The following is a 24429-nucleotide window of genomic DNA, read 5'->3' as shown; positions in this document are numbered from 1 at the left end:
TTGTAACTTGAGATATTTTTTGTATTGCACTATGCCGCTGCTACAAAACTTGTTTCACGACATATGTCAGTGATAATAAAACTGATTCTGTATTTTACCATCCTTTCAAGGAATGTATACCACATCATTACCACTCATACTGTTCATAGGTTTTACCTTTCGTCTTCCCAGATCTCCTGCCAATGTATTTAAATCTACACCAGCTGCTTCTTAACTTTTGTGTCAATGGGAGCAAATCCCCATGATTTCTACTGACTCTTCATGACTTTGAACACCCTTTTGACAGCATTTCACTAGGAAGATGCCCAACTTCACAACTGGATCTTCTCACGTCGTTATATTTTACTTGATGCAATTTTCACAGCAGGGCGCATTGTGAATAGCAAACATTCACATTTATAAAGCAGCAGATGAAATGCACGACCATACTTGCCTAACCTATGTGCTGAAGCATTAGTTTAATTTGCAGTACCTTACTTTACTTTTGTTCGATTGTTCAGAATGTATGTCTTCTGCAATTTGTGCTTAAGTAACAGGGAAAGATATTTCAACTAGCTGGACTTTGCTGTGATGCAAAGTAATTCTATTAACATGCTCACACTGCTTCTGAAGACTTGTATCTGAGAAATCCTGAGAACGACATTAACATGCCAAATAGTAAAATACCATAAAAGTCTGAAACCTGATTTTTAAAAACTGACAGAACTAAACTGCACAGCAGGTAAGGCTAACATCAGAAGGTGAAGTTAACTTTACATATCAATCTTCATTTGTGTATAGCTTTTCATAAATTCTATTGTATTTCTTTATTTTCTATAAATGCCTGCAAGAAAATGAATCTTAAGGTAGTACATGATGTATTTTGATAATAAGTTTATTTTGACAATGAGCCTTTTCCAAAATCCTTGATGCTTATTTAAGAACAGAGTGTTCCCAGCGTCTTCTCTCCCATTCTCTTAGGCAAGTGCCTTAAGTCCATGGTCCCACAGTTACATTCATCGTGATGTACTTTCTCAGATTCCATTAACAATGGCCTTCAATCACTGGCCAGGTTCTCACTGGAATCACTACATATTTTTCCCCCAAACCTCCTTTCTTCTTTCCTTGTAGAGGATGAGCCTCTTTCTTGTCATAGCTGCCACTGAGTGGGACCCTTGGCTGTAAACTGATGAAACCAGCCCTCTGATCTTGCTCAAATTATGCTAAATCTTGGAATTAACCTCAGGCACATATTTTTGGCATTTATCTACTTACTACCAGAACAGTTGGACAAATCCTCATTGGCACCATTGGTTTTGTTGCCGATAATTAAAGTTGTTAATCTGGGTAAATGATATTGCCCTCAGATTAATTTTATTTGGAGTTGGCACAGTATCAACCTTCCTTCTGCCACCTCTGGCCTACACTGATCCATTTGTTGTAGTCAGAGAAGCCTGCAACTCTAAAGCGGTGTGGTTTTGCCCTGATCTCATTGAGAGAATGCTCTCCCTTCTGTATTCAGTGAAACTTCCTTGACTTGAAGTGACTCTCAAATGCAAAAATGCTCTGAGCTTCTTGCGAAACTCCATGGATGCAAAGTAGTAGATAAAGGGGTCCAGGCAGCTATTTAGGCAGCTCAGGGTGAGAGTGATTTTGTAGGCACTATAAATGCCTTTCTCATAAAAGATGCGTTCGATTATGTGGGCCAGAAGGATGAAGTTGTTGGGGGTGAAACACGTTATGAACACTAAGAGCACAATTAATGCCAAACAAACTGCTCTCCGCTTTTGTATGTAACCATAAGACGTAGAGGTTTTGATCAGCTTGGCAATGATTCGGATGTAGCAGTACACGGTGACGCAAAATGGAATCAGGAACAAAATTCCAAATAGGGTGAAAAGGAAAGCAGCCCAGGCTGCTTTGGAAGGAAGCATGTCTCTCTTCAGAACGTCAAAACATGTGGTAATATTCAGCTCACGAACCTTATAAGTCAAATCATTCATCTCCAGCGGCAGCAAGGTGATAAGAACAAGTGCCCACATCGCTAAGCAAATCAGAATGGCGTGCTTTGTTATCCGCCATCTCTTACATTGCATTGGTAGCACCACTCCCGAATAACGCTCCAAACTAATGCAAGTCATGGTTAAGATGGAGCAGTACATGTTGGCATAGAATAACACAGTGACCATACTACACAGGCTCGATCCAAAGGTCCAGTTGTTCCCTTTCCAATGGTACATGCTCTGGAAGGGCAAAAAGGCACCAAGTATCAGATCGGTGATGGTGAGGTTGATCATGAATATGATGGACGATGTCTTTGGTTGAGTTCGACAAAGCAGAAATAAAGAAAACCCATTCCCTGGCAAACTGATTGCAGCAACAATGAGGTAAAAGATAGGAAGGGTGTTCTTAATTGCCGGGTTTGAGAGCATTTCCAGAGTTTCATTGTCCAGTTTGTTTCCATTTGCTGTCATGATGAAATGAACCAAACAGCCTCAGGAGTCCCTCAGCAGCAGCAATACGATGGTTTATCTTCCGACTAAGAAAGGAAAGGAAAGTGTGGTTAAAATATATTTCATAATCTCAAAAGAAAGCAATATTTTGCTGTTCACATGAGAAAAAAAATAATTATATCCACTTGGAACATTCAACTGGAAGACTCACTGATATTATTTATGATAGCGTGATGGTTAGCACAACGCTTTACAGTACCAGTGACCTGGGTTAATTCCCACCCCTGCCTGTAGGGAGTTTGCATGCTCTCCGTGTGACCTCATAGTTTTTTTCCGTGTGCTCTGCTTTCCGCCCACGGTTCAAAGACTGCAGGTTAATTAGTCACTGCCAATTGTCCTGTGTTTAGGCTAGGGTTCAATCTGGTGCTGCTGAGTGGTACAGACTGAAGGGCTGGAAGGGTCTATTCCACTCTGTATCTCAATAAATTGATAAATATTATTTGTCTGTTATTACCTTTCATTTGTATTTGTACGATTTGCTGTCTTTTGCAACTTGGTTGTTTGTGTGTAGTTTTTTTTCCTCTGAATGCTGGGATTTTTTTTGTAATTATTATGAATGCCCACAAGAAAACGAATCTCAGGATTGTATATGTGTACTTTGATAATAAATTTACTTTGAACTTTGATACTTCGAAGGGTGATTGCAAATGTGAAATGAATCATCGCAGCATTCAGCATCTCAAAATGGACAGGTATTTCTCCACTGTTCCCGAACCGAACACCTCCTACACATTTCAGCTGTTTTGCGCTCATTACTGCACTAATCCTTTGCATTTATTGATGCCCCTCTGATGGTTGGGGTCAACCATGGATATTGTGTCCCAGCATGTGAATAAATTCCAGGATTGAAAGGCTTGTCATATGAGAGCATTTGATGGCTCTGGGACTAAATTCAGAAAGAATGAGGGGTGAGCTAATTGCTAATTGTATGGTGAAAGGTCTTGATAGAGTGGATGTGGAGAGGATGTCTCCCATGGTGGGAGAGTCTAGGATCAGAGGACACAGCCTCAGAATAGAGGGGTGTCCTTTTAGTACAGAAATGGGCAGGAATTTCCTTAGCAGGGAGTGGTGAATCTGTGGAATTCTTTGTCACAAGTGGCTGTGGAGGTCAAGTCTTTATTTATATTTAAAGCAGAAGTTGACAGGTTCTTGATTGGTCAAGGAATGAAAGGATAGGGGAGAAGGCAGGAGCTGGGGCTCAGAGGAATAATGAATCGGCCATGATGAAATGGCGAGGCACACTTGATGGGTCAAATGGCCCAATTTTGCTCCTATATCTTACAGTCTAATGAGAATTGAATTGAATGGAATGGAATGGAATGGAATGATCTTTATTGTCATTATACATAGGTACAATGAAACTCTGTTTGGCTTCCTCTCAGGCAATTAAATAAAGTGGTAGATAAAAACAAGACAGTAATAGAAAAACAGTATTAAATAGATAAGTAGCAGAAAATAAGTTGCAGCAGCACTAGATTATCATAGTAATGCACAACCTGGTCCTTAACACTTCAAAATCAAAAGAGATGATCATTGACTTCAGGAGATCAAAGGACAGAGTACACACCGAGTACATACAGAGTAGTCTGAATTCAGCATGCATTCATTAAGGGGAAATCTATCCTGCAAAATCGGTCGGAATTCTTTAAGGAAGTCACAAGCAGTATAGACAAAGGAGAGTCAACGGACATTGTTTACTTGGATTTTCAGAAGGCTTTTGCTAAGTTGCCACATCTTACATGATTGGAGTCCATAGTTTTACAGAAAAGCTACTACCATGGAAGATTGGCTGACTCTCGAATGCACCACTTCTACAAGATGTACTCTTGACCTCACAATCTACTTCATTATAATATCACATTTTATAATTTACCTGCACTGTACTTTCTCTGTAGCTTTTACGCTTTATTCTACATTGATATTGTTTTCTTATTTTACCTCACTGCACTGTGTAATAATTTGATCTGTATAAACAGATTGCTAGATAAGCTTTGCACTGTATCTTGATCTATGTGACTGGATGTGAGAGCTGTGTCCTCATTTCTCTGCAGCTTTGTTTTTGCAGAGCAGTTGCCATAACAGGCCATAATATATCCAGACAGAATGCAGTTTATGGTGAATCGACAACATTTGATAAGGGTTGATGGGAACATGCCGAATTTCTTTAGTCTCCTGAGGAAGTAGAGGTGTTGGTGAGCTTTCTGGGTTGCGACATCTTTTAATGAAGATCGCTGGCTTTACTCATAAAACTGTAAGACTATAACACACAAGAACAGAATTAGGCCATCCTGCCCATCAGTACAAAAGCTATTACACGAGGATTTCGGCAGCAGAGTTTTCGGACACAGAACTGAGTGCAGAACAGTACAGGAACAGGCCTGTTGGCCCAGAGTGTGCCAAACTAATGGATGCAGTACTCCAAATGCAGCCAAAGTAGATTTTTTTTTATAAAACTGTAACATAACATCCTGACCCTTGAAAATGCCTCAACTAAAGAAGGCTGACATGCCATCTGCCTTCTATACCACCCTATCAACCTGTGCAGCCACTTTCCTGGAGCTATGGACCTGGACCCCAAGATCTCTTTGCATAACAGCACTGCCTCGCCATTAATAATGTGCATAGAACAATACAGCAACACAGCCTTGCCACGATGTTGTGCCAAACATTTAATCTACTCTAACCCATCTCTTCTTCTTGGCCCTCCATTTTTCTATCATCCATGTGCCTATCTAAACGTTCCTTAAATTTTCCTAATGTATCTCCCACTACCAACACAATGGCAGAGCATTCCACGCACTCACCTCTCCGTAAAAAAAAAACTGAACTCTGACATTGAAGCACCTTCAATAACTCCAAAAGACTGAAGTAGGTTAAATACTGAAAGGCTTTTATTCGCTGTACAATACAACCTCCACGGTGAGTGTCTGCCCCCGGACTGAGGGGAAGAGGCAAGGCAAAATCACCTTTATTCAGGTGGGAGGAGCCACAAGGGCAGTCAGCAGAGCAGCGTGTCCAGACAGGTAACCCAATTACAACATATATATCGTTTACCACAGACATCCACCCAATACTTTCCTCCAATCACCCTCATATTAATTATTTAGCACTAGGGAAAAAGTGTTTGGTTATCTACTCGATCAATGCCTCATACCATCTTGTACTCTTCAATCAAGTCACCTCTCAGAGAGAAAAGCCTCAGAGAGATACTCCCCCTTCTCCAACCTTGTATCCCTTTTGTCTATCAACTTCCCAGCTCCTGGCTTCACCCTTCCCCCTCCTGTCTTCTCCTATCATTTCAGGTCTCCCCTCCCCTTCTCAAATCTCTTACTATGTCTTTTTTCCGTTAGTCCTGATGAAGGGTCTCGACCCAAAACGTCAACTGTACTTCTTCCTATAGATGCTGCCTAACCTGCTGCGTTCCACCAGCATTTTGTGTGTGTTGCTTGAATTTCCAGCATCTGCAGATTTTCTCGTGTTTGCGTTCCACACATGGAACAGTATTTGCTTTCAAGAGAGATCATAAGCAGGTTACTGTCCGTCCAGCCTAGCCCAGGTCATTGATGTGAGCATTAAGGAGGAGTTTCACTTGAAGCTATCTGTTAGGTCTGTCAATTCTGAAAAAAAAACTGCCCCTGTTCTCAAATGCAATACCTTTGCTGCACATTGAGATTTGGTTCAGATTCTTATCAATTGTAAACTTTTCTTTTTATCATTAACCACAAGTCTCTTCATCTGTGAGAATCTGAATGTCATCAAACCTAATGGCAGCTCTCTGGCAAGCTAAAATAATATTAAGGAAAAGGAAAATTTGCATTTACATATCACCTGCTGCACCACATCATTTTATAGCAGCGGTTGGTTTGAAGTGAGGACAAAGCATATGTTGGCACTATTTTTTTCTGATACATAGCTCATCAGTTTGTGCCAACTTATTATTCTGCCTAGTCTTATCGACCTGTACTCTCCATACCCCTCCCATCCATATACCTAACCAAACTTCTCTTAAATCTTGAAATTGAATCCGCATCCACCATTCCCGCTGCCAGTTTACTACACACTCTCACCACTCCCTGTGAAGGTTCCCCCTCAATTTCCCCTTAAGTATCTCCCAGCAATGATAATTTGCTCATACATTTCTATAATTTGTACATGAAGTGATAAATTTCAGTTTGTGCACCTCATTGAGACATTGTTCACAAGGAAAAGGGATGTGAGGATCACTAGCAAACTCAAGTGCAGGAATCACAGAGACTTCAGTGATTCAAACAAACAATAGAATCCAGAAATTACCTAGTAAAACTAACAAGAGCTCAGGAAAACGCTACAAAATCTTGACGAACTGAAATCACTGACAATACACGAAAGAACTCTGCCTGAGTTTCACCCGACAAGGAACCACAATCACCCAACAAAGGGTTGGCACCGGCCCCTGAAATACACCCTGGAGCACAAAGGAAACCTGGACATTGACATTACCATGCTAATTAAATTATTCCAAATTGAATACATGTGATAAAAAACAAAGGTTAACAATCTCTCTGATTCCAAAACGTAGTGAAAAACCAGATCTAATGCAAAGACAATTAGACATAAACAGCAGACAATGCAAGGCAAATCATGTGCATGATTTGACACTAAGAAAAGAGAAAATACAGTCCACATACTAACTGAGAAAAAAAAGCTCTTTAAAAATGACCCTGGTTGTGACAGGGGAGGTGAAGTCAAAGTTTAATGTCTTGCTTGAATTTCAGACACATGAGTGTCAAATTCCCAGGGTGGAAATGGCTAAAATGATTTAAAGGTAATTGGAGGAAAATAGGGAGGTTTGTTAGAGATATATTATTTTAATTTTTTAAAATTTATTTTTATACAGAATGGTGGGTGCAAGGAATGCCCTGTCGAGGTTGGTGGTAGAGGCAGATATACTAGGGGCATTTAAGAAACTCTTAGATAGGTACATAGACAATAGGATAATGGAGGGCGATGTAAGAGGGAAGCTTAGATTAGTGTTAGAGTAGGATAAGAGGTTGGCACAAAATCGTGAGCAGAAAGGACCTGTTTAGTTCTGTTGTGTTCTACGTTCTATGTTAAGTTTGATGCTGACATATCAGTCTGGTGCTGAGAGAATGCTGTATCATTGGCAGCTCCAATAAAAATGTAGCACTCCCCCATCACTGCACTGAAGTGTGATTATAACTCTAGAAATCAGGTGTCCAAGAGTGGACCCAAAACCGCACCTTCTCACCCAGAGGTTAGTGAGCCGTAAACTAAGCTCGGAGCTTGGTTATAATTTGGTCATGGAGAGTTAGTAACAAAAAATAAAATAACATGCCTTTTCTTTCATATTCTTTCATTTTTCTGCACCATTTCAGTCTGGTCTCCAGCAGCAACAAAGTTGCATGAGACCATTAAACCCCAAATCATTATGTGCCGTATGATGTGGGTGATCATTACAATTTTTTTTTTCTACAGAAGTGCTTTGCCATTGCCGCCTTCTGTACAGCATCCTAACAAGACAGGTGACCCCAACTATTTCCACTACTCTTCAGGGATCGTCTGCCTGGCGTCTGTGGTCACAGAACCAGTACGTGATATGCACTAGCTGCTCATATAACCATAACCATCCACCACCTGCTCCCATAGCTTCACATGAACCTCATCCCCGGGGGGGGGGGGGGGGGGGGGGAGGGGGGAGGGTACGGCTAAGCAGATGCTACACCTTGCCCAAAGTTGGCCTGCAGGCTAGAGAGGGAAGGAGCGCCTTACACCTCCTTTGGTAAAGACGTATCTCCAAAATCAGCTCTATTTACTGGCCTTGATTTGCATCATTTGATATTCTCAGTTAGCCAAACAAAAAAAACAGTCAATTCCAGTGTTCATGTTTTTGGTTTCTCTAACCACGACATACTGTACTTGGGCTGAGGGAAGCATATTTCCACAAACCTCTGCATTAAGGTGGGTTATAGGTTCAATTTGTCCATGCAGAAGAAGATGTCTTGAGCCAGTCCTATTACCTGCATTTGGCCTACCTCTCTCTTCTAAGCCTTTCCGATCCATGTATCTGTCCACACGTCTACTAAGTGTTCTAAATCTATCATCAGAGATCCCCACCACCCGAGCCATGCTCCCTCCTGCTGCTGCCATCAGGTAGAAGGTACAAAAGCCTCAAGACTTGCACCACCAGGTTCAAGAACAGTTACTACCCACAACCATCAGGCTCCTGAACAAAAGAGGATAACTACACTCACTTGCCCATCCATTGAGATGTTCCTGCAACCAATGACCTCACGTTATCTTGTTATTTCATGCTCTTGTTATTTATTGTTATTTATTTATATTTGCCTTTGCACAGTTTACTGTCTTGGGCATTCTGGTTATCAATGACCACGTTACAGCTACTATTCCACAGATTTGCTGAGTATGCCCACAGGAAAATGAATCTCAGGGTTGTATGTGGTGATATACATGTACTTTGATAATAAATTTGATTTTGAACTTTGCCTCCTCCACTTCCTCTGGCAGTTCATTCCATGTACCCACTGCAATCTGTTTGAAAAACTACTCACTCAAACCCATGTTAAACTTTTTGTCTCTCACCTAAAACCTGTGCTTCTGGTTTTGAACTCTGCTAGACTAACTAATCAAGAATCTATCAACCTCTGCCTTAAATATACCCAATAACTTAATCTCCACAGCAATCTGTGGCAATGAATTCCACAGATTCACCACTATCTGGCTAAAGAAATTCCTCCTCATCTCCATTCTAAATGGACATCCGTCTATTCTGAGGCTGGGTCCTCTGGTCTTAGACACCCCCACCATAAGAAGCATCCTCTCCACATACACTCTATCGAGGCCTTTCAACATTTGATGGTTACAATCTGATTTCACTTCATTCTTTTCAATTCCAGCGGATACAGGCCCAGAGCCATCAAACATTCTTCATGTGATAACCTATTCAATCCTGGAATCATTTCTGTGAACCTCCCTTGAATCCTCTACAATGTCATCAAATCCTTCTTAAATAAGGAGCCCAAAACTACTCTCAATACTCCAAGTGAGGTCTCACCAGTGCCTTAAAAAGCTTCAACATTACATGCTTGCTTCTACATTCTAGCTCTCTCAAAATGAATGTTAACATTGTATTTGGCTTCTTTGCTGCTGACTCAACCTGCAAATTATTCTTTAGGGAATTCTGCTCAAGGACTCCCAAGTCCCTTTGCACCTCAGATTTATTTTTTTTTAATTTAGAGAATAGTCTACGTTTTTATTCCTTGTACCAAAGTGCATGACCATACACTTGCCAACATTTTTTAGTGGTCCAATCTTGCCTCACTTTTATACTTTAGATAACTGTAACTTTATATTCTATCTTTTCCTCTATGACTTTCTAGTTGCCTCCATTAGTTTTTTTTTACAGCTTCTTAATCATCTATTTTCCCAATAACTTTTAAAATACATCCTCTCTTTGGCTTTTATGTTGGCTTTGACTTTTCTTGGTCAGCAATGGTTGTGTCATTCTGCCTTTAGAATACTTCTTCTTTGGGATATATCTATTGCTCCCAGAAACTCCAGCCACCATCGCTGCTAGTGTTCCCTTGCAATCAATTTTGGCCAACTCATCTCTCATTCCTCTGTATTTTCCTTTATTCCACTGCAATACTGATACATCTGACTTTAGCTTCTCCTTCTCAAATTGCAAGGTGTGTTCTATCATATTATGATCACTGGCTCTTAAGAGTTCCTTTACTTTAAGCTCTCTAATCAATTCCAGTTCATTGCACAACACTCAACCATGAGCTGCTCTAAAAAGCCATCTTATAAGCATCCTAGAAATTCCTTGTCTTGGGATCCTGCACAAATCTGATTTGCCCAATCTACCGGTATGTTAAAATCCCACATGACTCTTGTAACATTGCCCTTTTAACATTCATTTTCTATCTCCCATTGTAATTTGTAGACCACATCTTTGCTACCATTTGGAAGTCTGTAAATACCTCCCATCAGGGTTCTTTTACCCTTGCAGTTATTTAGCTCTATCCATGATTCTACACCTTCAGATCGTTTCTATTGATTTGAATTTCTTCTATTTTTTTTAAAAACCAACAGAGCCACCGCACCCTCTCTGCCTAGCTTCCTGTCCTTTCGATACAATCTGTATCCTTGGACGTTAAGCTCCCCGCTATCAGCTTCTTTCTGTATTCTGTACATATACAAGTTGACTTAAAGTACATCTATGACATACAGTTAAATATACAGTAGTATAATAATGCTTCTGGCACTGCTATAATTAATGTGAAATGAGTTGTCGCAGTATGTTCAGAAGGGGGAAAAAGCTGTCACCCAGCCGAACAGTCCTTGTTCTGCGGTACTTTCTGCTTGATGGCCGGAGGTCATAGAGATTGAGATGGAAGGGAGGAGTCCTGAACAATTCTGAGGGCTCCCCTCCTGCTCTGCCTAATGGACTGACTATTCTTGATCTATGACTTCACCGCCCTATCTGAAACCCTTTCCCTAAGCTATCCCCCAACTGCTAAAGCACATTCCCCTCCAAGGATAAATAAACATGATATATACCTTGTGATTTTCTTTCAGAAAGGTCCGCGGTAATTCAAACCCCCTGCAATTTCCAGAGGACAAGCAACGCTGTTGCTTAAGCTGCTTTCATCTGTTTGACACTCTTCACACTGTCATTGCAACGATCCTGTAAGATAGAAATATCACTTGTAGTCATATAGGTATTTAACTGTGAGTTAAATATGACGGTGTTGTTTTATTTTTAGTCTTAGATTCAGAAGATTCTGCATGCTGCTGTGTCAGGTTTACCAGAGCAGCGTGGTGATATTGGAACAGTCACTTTCTAGATGACCCAGCTCGGGCAGATGTGACTGAAAGGACAGAATTTCCCCGGTGCCTCAGGCAGCAGGAGACTCAACAGCATCCGGAACAATAGAAGTTACAAATGCCGGGGTTACTCAACTGGTCAATGTTCAAAGTATATCAAACTTCATAGATGTCACCAAATACAACCCTGAGATTTGTTTTCTTGCAGGCATTCTAAGTAAATCCAATAAAGATAATAGAGTCAATGAAAGACCGCACCCAACAAGACAGACAACCAATGGTTGCAAATAGAAAAGAAAAATAAATAATTAATAAATAAATGATAAAATATCGAGAACATGAGATGAAGGTTCCTTGAAAGTGAGTCCAGTTCAGTGACGGGGGCGAGTGAAGTTGAGTGACGTTATCCCCTCTGGTTCAAGAGCCTGATGGTTGAGGGGTAATAACTTTTCTTGAACCTAGTAGTACGAGTCCTGAAGCTCCTGTACCTTCTTTCTGTTTGTAGCAGTGAGAAGCAAGCATGAACTGGATGGTGGGAGTTGCTGATGAATAAGATGAATCAGACTGAAATATCTGAAATGTAATGATTCACTTTCTGGGAACTGTGAAAGACTTCCCAGATATCATAGCTGATAAATTTACACACTTTACAGAAAGGCTAGCTGTCTTTTCTTGGCTCAAGCTATATTTTCTAAGTCTTTCTGTTTGCAAATGTGTTCATCTGTAATAATTTAGTATACATACTTTGACAATATATGTACATCGAACTTAAATACTATGTTCCTGTGATGCTGCTGCAGGTTTTTTCATTACTCTTGTGCATTCATGTACTTGTGTATATAACAATAAACTCCACTTCAAAATTTGACATAAGCATCAGAAATTCTGCAGATGCTGGAAATCCAGAGTAGCACATATAAAAATCTGGAGGATCTCAACAAGTCAGACAGCATCTGTGGAGAGGAATAAACTGTCAATGTTTTGGGCCGAGGCCCTTCAACAGGACTGGAAAGGAAGGGGGAAGAAAACAGAATAAGAAAGTAGGGTGAAGGGAAGGAACACAAGCTATCAGGTGATAGATAAAACAGGTGGTGAGAAGGAAGATGGGGGTGGGGACATGAAATAAGAAGCTGGAAAGTGATGGGTGGAAAAGGTAATGGGTGGAAAAGGTAAAGGGCTGAAGAAGGAATCACCCTGTCCTGCACTGGTACAGAGCAGTAGCACCATTCTACCATCTACTAAGACAATGTGACATACAGCACACAAACAGGCCCTTCAACCCATCTTTCCATGTCTGGATCTAAGATAGACTCATATTCGGCCCATATCTCCCTAAACCAGGGGCTAACAACCTTTTTATATGCCATGGATCCCAACAAATAACCCAGGTGTCCGTGGACCCGGGTTGGGAACCGCTGCTCTAAACCATGTACCTGTCCAAATGTCTTTGAAAATGTTACACCTGCATTGCCCACATCCTTCCATGTACTGATCACACTCTATCCTGTGTTTGCAGGACATTCCATGGGTTTTGGTTGGGGTGGGAGGGAGGAAAAGGGTTTGTTTTGCTGCTACACACACACACACACAAAATGCTGGAGGAACTTAGCAGGTTAGGCTGTGGAGAAAAATAAACAGTCCATGTCCTGGGTTGACACCCTTCATTATTTCATCTTCTTCCCCCGCCCATCCTCTCCTGTCCTGATGAAGGGTCTTGGCCCAAAATATCGATTGTTTATTCCTCTCCAGTGATGCTGCCCAAGCTGCTGGGTTCCTCCAGCACTTTGAGTGTGTAATACTGGATTTCTAGCGTAGGCAGAATCTGTTGTGATTTTGGTTTAGCTGGTGCTTGTTGTGCTCTGTGTTATTTCACTGAGCATTGTTATCATGCTATGTTGGCACCGGTTTGTGTGGCTGCTTTCAGCACATCCTTGGGTTTTGCTGGTTGTTAACACAAACAACTTATTTCACTGTATGCTTCAAAGAAAGCATGATGAACAAACAAATCTGAATCCTTTGGTGAAACCATTTTCCCTTGGATTTCTATTAAGTCCCTCCCCTCTCACCAGAAACCTATGTTCCTCATTATTTTATACACCACTGAAAGATCACATCTCACTTTGCTACATTTCAATGAATAAAATACCATGCCTGCTCAATTGCTGTCTGCAATTCAGTTCCTCGAGTCCTGACACTATCCTCGTAATCTCCTCTGACCCATCTCAATCTACTGGCATCTTTCCTGTAACAGGGAGGCCAAACCTGAACACAAAAGTTCAGTGTACTTACTGACCTACATTGTTCTGATACTACTTCCTAAGCTTACAACTTCTGCTACTATCAAAGGTGGCAAAGGTGGAAAATTACAACCTGCAGCTTCCTCTCCACATTACACACAATCTGCTCTACCACCGATTCTATGACCCACAGACTCTCTTTCAGAAACTCATTACAACTCGTGCTCTGGGGATTATTTTTATTTCAGCAGTTTCTCTTCTCTGGCACATTGGTTGTTTATCAGCAACACACATCAAAGTTGCTAGTGAACACAGCAGGCCAGGCAGCATCTCTAGGAAGAGGTACAGTCGACGTTTCAGGATGAGACCCTTCGTCAGGACTAACTGAAAGAAGAGCTAGTAAGAGACTTGAAAGTGGGAGGGGGAGGGGAAGATCCAAAATGATAGGAGAAGACAGGAGGGGGAGGGATGGAGCCAAGAGCTGGACAGGTGATTGGCAAAAGGGATATGAGAGGATCATGGGACAGGAGGCCCAGGGAGAAGGAAAAGGCGGGGAGGGAAACCCAGAGGATGGGAAAGGGGTATAGTGAGAGGGACAGAGAGAGAAAGAGGACAGAGAGAGAAAGAATGTGTGTATAAAAATAAATAATGGATGGGGTACGAGGTGGAGGTGGGGCATTAGCGGAAGTTTGAGAAGTCAACATTCATGCCATCAGGTTGGAGGCTACCCAGACGGAATATAAGGTGTTGTTCCTCCAACCTGAATGTGGCTTCATCTTTACAGTAGAGGAGGCTGTGGATAGGTATATCAGGATGGGAATGGGACGTGGAATTAAAATGTGTGGCCATTGGGAGATCCTGCTTTCTCTGGCGGACAGAGCGTAGGTGTTCAGCGAAACGATCTCCCCATTCCCATTCTGATATGTCTATCCACGGCCTCCTCTACTGTAAAGATGAAGGAAAACTCAGGTTGGAGGAACAACACCTTATATTCAGACTGGGTAGCCTCCAACCTGGTAGCATGAACATTGACTTCTCAAACTTTCGCTAATGCCCCATCTCCCTTTTGTACCCCATCCGTTATTTATTTATATACACACATTCTTAGTCTCTCTCCTTTTTCTCCCTCTGTCCCTCTGACTATACCCCTTGCCCATCCTCTGGGTTTCCCCCCCCTCCCCCTTTTCTTTCTCCCTGGGCCTCCTGTCCCATGATCCTCTCATATCCCTTTTGCCAATCACTTGTTCAGCTCTTGGCTCCATCCCTCCCCCTCCTGTCTTCTCCTATCATTTTGGATCTCCTTCTCCCCCTCCCCCTTTCAAACCTCTTACTAGCTGTTCTTTCAGTTAGTCTGACGAAGGGTCTCGGCCCGAAACGTCAACTGTACCTCTTCCTAGAGATGCTGCCCGGCCTGCTGCGTTCACTAGCAACTTTGATGTGTGTTACTTGAATTTCCAGCATCTGCAGATTTCCTCATGGTTGTTTATCAGTCTTTGTTTATGTGCATTTTTTCCACAAAATTCTATTGTATTTGTTTATTTTCCTGTAAACACTAAGAAAATGAATCTCAAGGTAATACGTGGTAACATATACGTACAGAACTTTGATAATAAATTTACCTTGAACCATGACTTGGAATTACATCACAAGTTCTTCAAGTCCACTGGATCTAAATCTTGGAACGGTGTTGTGGTGCACTTTCCGTAAAATAACTGAAGTACTTCAAAAATGTGGCTGACCACCAGTTTCTTGGGTAGTGAAGGATAAAAATAGATACATATCTTGTGACTAATACCCATGTTGCAATAAACAATGAAAAGAAACAGTTTTTAATTGGAGGAAATGCAACACAGATTCACCAGAACACTAAGTGGACACTAAGTACTTTGGTAAAAGCAGCGGTCCCCAACCACCGGGCCGCAGACCGGTACCGGGCCGCAAAGCATGTGCTACCGGGCCGCGAGGAAACGATATGAGTCAGCTGCACCTTTCCTCATTCCCTGTCGCGCACTGTTGAACTTGAACATAGGGTTGCCAACTACCCCGTATTTGCCGGGACATCCCGTATATTGGGTTAAATTGGTTTGTCCTGTATTTTCCCTGCTAGGGTAGAGCGTTCCTATGAAACCTTTCGTGCCAAAATGGCGTGAAGCGCAGAAGCAATTACCATTAATTTATATTGGAAAAATTTTTGAGCATTCCCAGACCCAAGAAATAACCCAACAAATCATACCAAATAACACATAAAACCGAAAGTAAGTAACACTAACATATAGTAAAAGCAGTAATGATATGGTAAATACACAGCCTATATAAAGTAGAAATAATGTATGTACAGTGTAGTCGGGAAGATGAAGGCAAAACCGAGAAAATCAGCACGTATGCGCATGCACACATTAGATGCGCACGTCATGCATGTGCACACAGGTGCCCGCACAAGGCTTCATGGTCATGGTGGTCTTTCTCGGAGTGAACATAAATGTCCCGTATTTGACTGCTACTTTTGTCCCTTATTTGAGGGTGAGAAAGTTGGCAACCCTAACTGTAAAAAGACATGTTGAGGTGAGTTTAAACCTACTTGAACACTCCCCCCCACCCCCCCTGGGTCATCCGGTCTGCAAGAATATTGTCAATATTAAACCGGTCCGTGATGCAAAAAGGTTGGGGTCCCCTGGGTAACAGGAGAAATTATACAACCCAATGTTGCAACACTGCAGCTTGGAAGGTGAATGGAGTGGCTTATTGAGAGCTGTCAGGTTTTTTAGGGGGATACGCCACAGGCTCATCACTTCCTCCCAACTGATATATTCCAACCATGGACACTTTCTAAATTTCTCACTGCCTTAGTAAAGCAGCCAACATAACCAAGAGACCATAAAACCCCATAAGCTTATGGCTAATTTATTTTCCCCTCTCAATCCTATTCTTACAACTTCTCCCTGTAACATCCTCTCCACATCTTCCAGTATTTGGTGGGTGATAATGAGATTCCCTCCTCATTCTTCTAAACCCCAGCAAGTATAGGGCCAGAACTATCAAACGCTCCTTTCATTCATTCACATAAACCTCCTCTGGGCCCTCTCCAACACCAGCACATTCTTTCTTAGATACATGGCCTAACACTCTCCAAATGCAGTCTGACCACTGCCTCACAGTCTCATCTTTGCATCCTTGTTTGGAACCAAAACCTCGGCCACCCTGGGTATTCTCTCTTCTCCAGCCACCCACCCCCCATTCCCGATAGGCAGAAAATACAATTAAGTTGTAAGCTGGTGCCAGCAGGGTCAAGGACAACTTCTATTCTGTTCAGTTATAAGACTACTCAATAGTCCCCTAGCAAGATAGAAAAGACAACCTCACAACTTACCTCATTATAGCTTTGCATCTTATTGTCTGGCTGCACTGCACCCTCTCTGTAGCATCTTATTCTGCATTCCATTATTGCTTTCCCTTATGCTCTCAGTGCACAGTTATAATGAAATATTCTGTACAGATGGCATGCAAAACAAAGTTCTTTCAGTGCACCCCAATACACGTAACAATAATGAACTAATTTATCAATTTATCACTGGGATCCAGTGACGTCCTCAGCCAAGATCAAGCTCGTAAGTACAACAAACTAAATAGAATGCTGTTTGCACCTATCAGGAACTTACTTTAGTCAACCTATAGTTGATTTTCTAGAAACCAATTTGATTGAGGTGGATGTAGAATCATAGAAATTTAGGACTTGGAGTGAGACCATTCAGCACATCAAATCCATACTGACTAAAGAAACGCTACTTAAGATACAAGGTCTGGTCCATAATCTTCCACCTTGTACAAAAACACCTTTAGAACATTTTGACCATCATTACAGCGCAAGCAATAAGCTCCAACATCCATCAATTCATGGGAATATGCTCTGTTTCCTTCTGTCACATTTGATCATTTTACTAATTCAATGCCATCCCCCCTTGTAATTACTGCTCACTGCAATTATCCTGTCTTTTCAAAGTTCAACTTCAATTTATAAATCAAAGTGCATATATATCACCATATACAACCCTGAGATTCAATTTCCTGTGGGCATTCACATTAAATATAAGAAACACAATAGAATCAATGGGATGAATTAACAATCAACGTGCTAAAGACAATGAATTGTGCAAATACAAAAAAAAATCATAAATAAATAAGCAATAAATATCAAGAACTTGTGATGAAGACTCCATGAAGTGAGTTCACAGGTTGTGACAAAAGTTCTGTGATGGGGCAAATGAATTTGAGTCATGTTATCCCCTCTGATTCAAGAGCCTGATGGTTGAGGGGTAATAACTATTCCTGAACTTGGTGGTGTGGGTACTAAGCCTCCCGCACCTTCTTCCTGATGGCAGCAGAGGGAACAGAGCATGTCCTGGATGATGAGGGTATCTGATGATAGGCAATGCTTTCCTGTGACAGCGCTCCATGTAGGTGGGGAAGCCTTTCATAGTCATAGTCATACTTTATTGATCCCGAGAGAAATTGGTTTTCACTACAGTTGCACCATAAATAATTAAATAGTAATATGTAAATTATGCCAGGAAATAAGTCCAGGACCAGCCTATTGGCTCAGGGTGTCCAAGGGAGGAGCTATAAAGTTTGATGGCCACAGGCAGGAATAACTTCCTATGACGCTCAGTGTTACCTGTTACCTGTGAAAGACAGGGCTGCTTCCATTACTTTTTAATAGGATTTTCCAGTAAAGGGCATTGGTGCTTTCATAGCAGGCCATGATGCAACCAGTCAATATACTGTCCACCACACATCTATAGAAGTTTATCAAAGTATTAGATTCTGCATGTCATCGTCACAAACCTCCAAGGTGCGCTTTCTTGGTAATGGCACTTACATGCTGGACCCGGGAGAGTTAATCTGAAATGATAACACCGAATCATTTAAAGTTGCTGACCCTCTCTACCTCTGATCCCCCACTGAGGGCTGGCTTACAGACCTCCGGTTTCCTTCTGACAGTGGATGAGAGGTTGCTGTTGTGGCACCATTCAGCCAGATTTTCAATCTCCCTCCTTTCTGCTGATTCGCCACCATCGGTGATTTGGCCAACAGTGGTGTTGGCGTCAAACTGTGCTGATAGAGATTGTGGAGGAGATGTTGCTAGTAATGTACTGAGGCTGACGTGAGAGCATACTTGAGGTGGGGAGGGGACAACCGATTGAAATCATCTGGCCCAGACGGGACAGCTTTCTGACTACTAAAGATTTGTGCTGATCAACTGGCTAGAGTGTTCACTGATATCTTCAACCTCTTGCATTGGCATTCTGAGTTAACCAACGTGCTTCAAGCAGGCTTCAATTACGCCAGTGCCTAAGAAAAACATGGTAACCTGCCTCAATGACTATTGACTGGTAACACTGACATCCACTGTGATGAAGAGTTTTAGAGATTGATGATGAAACATACCAACCCCTGCCTGAGAAGCAACTTTGCGATAGGTAAATTGCAGTTTGGATCATGGAGGAGAACTCTCTTGGCAATTAGGACAATTAGCACTTACTCACTAAGTTTTCCAGGTTGGGGGAATAAGAGGACAACAAGACTGCTGCATTCGAGCATGACAAAGACTTTATCATGAAACACAGCCCCCAACATTTGCCTTCTCCAAATCAATAGTCTAGTCCAACCTGTATATTACGAAGCACTCAGATCTTACCAATGTACCTGGTGTATCCCTAGTGAGCCACATCTCTGTGAAATGAAGAATGCAGCAATTCGTCAATTCCCTCTGATGTAGCAATCTTCCCCTTAGGTCATCAATTTTGTTCTGCAGCAATAGTACATTTGCTTACAACATGCTGGGTAGAGGAACTTTCACTCCTCATTGTTTCAGCCTGGCAAGGTGCTCTCCCCTCCTCCCTCTCTTTTGGCCGTGCCAATGACCACTTAAAGTAGCCATCCCTGCATCCTTCGGGAGATTGTGAAATCGCTGATTCATTAAGATGGCTCAAAATTACTGTATGTTACTTAAAGGGAAATTACAGGCTGCAGTTTGCATTGAGAGTAGTTTTGAAGAAATACATTTAGAAGTTTCGTAAGCTGCCCGCAACAATTTACTGTGTTTCACCAGAGCCATCTTGCATCTGTACAAATTTGTGGAAGTCTTTGATGATATACCAAGTCACCTTGAACATTTTGTACAATTGAGGGCAGATCGGCAGGTATACCATACACCATCAGGATAGAACTATAGAGTCTCTCAAAAGTAGAGGTGGAGGAGTACGCCTCAGGATCAACTCTTCTTGGTGCACAAATATATCAGTGTTGTCCCAGTTCTGCTCACCAGATCTGGAATATCTAGCGGTAAGTTATCGTCCTTTTTACCTACTACCAGTGTTCTCTGGGGTCATTTTGGTAGCAGTTTACATTCCACCTCAGGCCAATGTCAAACTTTAGATGATCTGAGCAATGGGATCAACATGCACGAAACAGCGCACCCTAATGCCTTCACCGTCGTTTTGGGAGATTTTAACCAGGCCAGTCTGAAAAAATCACTAAGCAATTACCATCAACAGATCACTTGCAATACCAGAGGAAACACCACACTGGACCATTGTTACACCACCATCAAGAATGCCTACCGTGCTATTCCACACCCTCACTTCGAAAAGTCTGATCACCTGGCTGTACTTCTACTTCCCGAGTATAGGCAGAGACTGAAGACTGCAGCACCAGTAGTGAGGACCAAGAAGGTTTGGACAAGGGAAGCACAGGAGCGCCTACAGGACTGCTTTGAATCGGTGGACTGGACCGTATTCAGGGATTCATCTTCAAACCTGGATGAGTATGCTGCAGTTGTTACCGACTTCATTAAAACCTGCGTGGATGAGTGTGTGCCCACAAAAACTTACTGTGCATTCCCAAACCAAAAGCCGTGGATGAACCAGGGGGTACGTCGCTGCTGAAGGCTAGGTCTGTGGCATTCAAGTCTGGCGACCCAGGCCTATATCAGAAAACCAGGTATGATTTGCGGAGGGCTATTTCAAGGGTAAAGAGGCGATTCTAAATGAGGTTGGAGGTGACATCAGATGCACGGCAGCTCTGGCAGGGACTACAAGATATGGCTTCCTACAAAGCGAAACCTAATAGCATGAATGGCGGCAATGCTTCACGACCAGATGAACTCAACGCCTTCTATGCACGCTTTGAAAGGGAGAACACATCTACAGCTGTGAAGATCCCTGCTGCACCTGATGACCCTGTGATCTCTGCCTCGGTCGCCAATGTTAAGCTGTCTTTAAAGAGAATGAGCCCTCGCAAGGTGGAAGGTCCCAATGGAGTAACTGGTAAGGCTTTGAAAACCTGTACCAACCAACTAGCAGGGGTATTCAAGGCCATTTTCAAACTCTCACTCCTACGAGCAGAAGTTCCCACTTGTTTCAAAAAGGCAACAATTATATCAGTGCCTAAGAAGAATAATGTGGGCTGCCTTAATGACTATCGCCCAGTAGCACTCACATTGACAGTGATGAAATGCTTTGAGAGGTTGGTCATGACTAGACTGAACTCCTGCCTCAGCAAGGACCTGGACCCATTGCAATTTGGCTATCACCACAATAGTCAACAGCAGATGCAATCTCAATGGCTCTTCACACAGCTTTAGACCACCTAGACAATACAAACACCTACGTCAGGATGCTGTTCATTGACAAGAGCTCAGCATTTAATACCATCATTTCCACAATCCTGGTTGAGAAGTTGCCGAACCTAGGCCTCTGTACCTCCCTCTGCAATTGGATCCTTGACTTCCCAACCGGAAGACCACAATCTGTGCAGATTGGTGATAACATATCCTTGCTGACGATCAACACTGGCACACCTCAGGGGTGTGTGCTCAACTCACTGCTCTACTCTCTGTATACACACGACTGTGTGACTAGCCATAGCTCAAATACCATCTATAAATTTACTGACAATACAACCATTATTGGTAGAATCTCAGGTGGTGACGAGAGGGTGTACAGGAGTGAGATATGCCAACTAGTGGAATGGTGCCACAGCAACAACCTGGCACTCAACATTAGTAAGATGAAAGACCTGATTGTGGACTTCAGGATGGGAAAAAAATGAAAAAACACATAGCAATCCTCAGAGGGATCAGAAGTGGAGAGAGTGAGCAGCTTCAAGCTCCTGGGTGTCAAGATCTCTATGGATCTAACCTGGTCCTAACATATCAATGTAGTTCTAAAGAAGCTAAGACAGCGGCTATACTTTATTAGGAGCTTGAAGAGATTTGGTATGTCAACAAATACACCCAAAAACGTCTATACATATTTGTACCATGGAGAGCATTCTGACATTTACTTGTTTATTTATTATTATTATTATTTTATTTTTTATTTTTTCTTCTCGATTATGTATTACATTGAACTGCTGCTGCTAAGTTAACAAATTTCATGTCACATGCCAGTGATAATAAGATCGGGGGGAGGAGAGAGAGCAGCGCGCCGCGTGTGCGCAGCCCATCGGTGAAAAATGATATCGTATCCGTTAAGTAGGGGCCATGGACAATTCTAATTTGATGGAGATGGACATGAAAGCACAGAAGAACATCTGGAGAAATTTCTGAAACGCTCATTCGCTGCTGTCGTTACTGCGCAGTCAGGAATCTTCCAGAGGGAAGGCCTCAAAATCCCCGGCTTTGCCTGCTGTTGGCGACCGAGATTAAGGTCGAGTCGTTCGGACAGAGATGGCGCTCAGTACTCGGTGTCGGAGAGCTGATTCGGGTGCTCGAAGTTTTCGGAAGACTAGAGATGGATTGTGGTCGGGCATGGCAGGGAAAGTTTTTCTTCCTTCTCCCGTCTGTGTGAGATGTGAGACATTTGAGAGACTTTGAACTTTTTACTGTGCTCATGGACTTCTTCATCAAGTTATTGTATTATTGCACTGTTGTAACTATATGTTATAATTATGTGGTTTTGTCAGTTTTTTCAGTCTTGGTCTGTCCTGTGTTTTGTGATATCACACCAGAGGAAATATTCTATCATTTCATAATGCATGCATTACTAAATGACAATAAAGGAGGACTGCGTGTCTTCATATTCTAATCTAAAAAATCTGATTCTGATTCCTTAACCAAACATCACCTGGTTGAGTGATGTTGAAACAACAACCTTGTAGTCCATGTCAGCAAGACGAAACAATTGATTGAGGACTTCAGGAAGGGGAAAGTCAAGGAAACAGTCCTCATCGAGGGATCAGCAGTGGAAATGGTGGGCATTTTCAAGTTCCTAGGTGTCAACATCACTGAGGATCTATCCTGGGCCTAACATATTGATGTAATCACAGTGAAGCAAAACAAGTATCTATATTTCATTAGGAGTTTGAGAGGACTTGGTGTGCTACCAAAGACTTGCAAATTTCTGTGTTCACTTCTGGTCACCTCACTACAGGAAGGCTGTGGAAGCCATAGAAAGGGTGCAGAGGAGAATATTCTAACTCACTGCATCACCATCTGAAATGGAGGGGCCACTACACAGGATTAGAAAAAAGCTACAAGATCTCAGTCAGCTTAATCGTAGGCACCAGCCGCCCCGGCATAGAGGACATCTTCAAAAGGCGGCATTTGTCATTAAAGATCCTTCTTTTCATTGCTACCATCAAATTGGAGGTACAGGAGACTGAAGACACACACTCAACACTTTAAGAGCAGCTTCTACCCAGTACCATTCTATTACTGAATGAACGATGGACCGAAGTACATTACTTTGTCTTTTTCTTTTTTGCTCTCTTTTTGTGCTACATATTTAACTCTATTGCCACATAACCCCAAATTTTACAAAATAGGCCATTGATATTAAACCTGACTCTGATTCTGAAAGGATTTATATGCAGTGAACATACAAGAGCTTCTGCGGATGCTGGAAATCTTGAGCAACATAAACAAAACGCTGCAGGATCTCAGCAGGTCAGGCAGCATCTATGGAGTGGAATAAAGAGTCAAAGTCTGGGGCTGAGACCAGTGGTGAGAATGTCACTAAAATTCACTAAACTGGCTCCAGGGAGACAAAGTTTACCTTGTACTCTTTAAAGTTCAGAAAATAAAAAGAGCAAGAGGATAAGATGTGAAAGAATAGGACCTATCAAGTGTGACAGTGGGGAATTATGTATGGAACCAGAGGAAATAGCAGAAGATCTTAATGAATACTTTACTTCAGTATTCACTGTGGAAAAGGATCTTGGTGATTGTAGTGATGACTTGCAGCAGACTGAAAAGCTTGAGCATGTCGATATTAAGAAAGAGGATATGCTGGAGCTTTTGGAAAGCATCAAGTTGGAAAAGTCGACGGGACTGGATGAGATGTACCACAGGCTACTGTGAGAGCAAGGGAGGAGATTGCTGAGTCTCTGGCAATGATCTTTGCATCATCAATGAGGATGGGAGAGGTTCCGGAGGATTGGAAGGTTGTGGATATTGTTCCTTTATTCAAGAAAGGGAGTAGAGAAAACCCAGGAATTTATAGACCAGTGAGTTTTACCTCAGTGGTTGGTAAGTTGATGGAGAAGATCCTGAGAGACAGGATTATGAACATTTGGAGAGGTATAATATGATTAGGAATAGTCAGCATGGCTTTGTCAAGGGCAGGTCATGCCTTATGAGCCTGATTGAATTTTTTGAGGATGTGACTAAACACATTGATGAAGGAAGAGCAGTAGACGTAGTGTATATGGATTTCAGCAAGGCATTTGATAAGGTACCCCATGCAAGGCATTTTAATAAGGTAAGGAGGCATTAGATCCAAGGGAACATTGCTTTGTGGATCCAGAACTGGCTTGCCCACAGAAGGCAAAGAGTGGTTGTCGACTGGTCATATTCC

At 42.1% G+C, this 24429-nt stretch overlaps 1 protein-coding gene across 8 annotated transcripts in view; it reads right to left on the bottom strand.

Moving 5' to 3' along the window:
* Window positions 1-858: 858 nt before the first annotated feature.
* LOC140200028 (P2Y purinoceptor 8-like) overlaps window positions 859-24429 on the bottom strand; it is a 51619-nt gene continuing 28048 nt past the window's right edge. For 7 of the 8 annotated variants that reach the window (XM_072262663.1, XM_072262666.1, XM_072262667.1 and 4 more), the window contains exons 3-4: window positions 11073-11199; window positions 859-2518 (exon numbers count right to left, since the gene is read on the bottom strand). In XM_072262663.1, the coding sequence (XP_072118764.1) occupies window positions 1401-2453 (1053 nt within the window). In that variant the 5' untranslated portion in view covers window positions 2454-2518; window positions 11073-11199 and the 3' untranslated portion in view covers window positions 859-1400. Of the gene's footprint in view, window positions 2519-11072; window positions 11200-15195; window positions 15325-24429 lie in introns of all 8 variants that reach the window. The other variant, XM_072262671.1, reaches the window with a different exon arrangement.

The sequence above is a fragment of the Mobula birostris genome, chromosome 7, assembly GCF_030028105.1.
Source record: "Mobula birostris isolate sMobBir1 chromosome 7, sMobBir1.hap1, whole genome shotgun sequence".
NCBI lineage: Eukaryota > Metazoa > Chordata > Chondrichthyes > Myliobatiformes > Myliobatidae > Mobula > Mobula birostris.
Note: the sequence above shows the minus strand (reverse complement) of the source record. Positions and strands in the feature narration are given on the sequence as shown.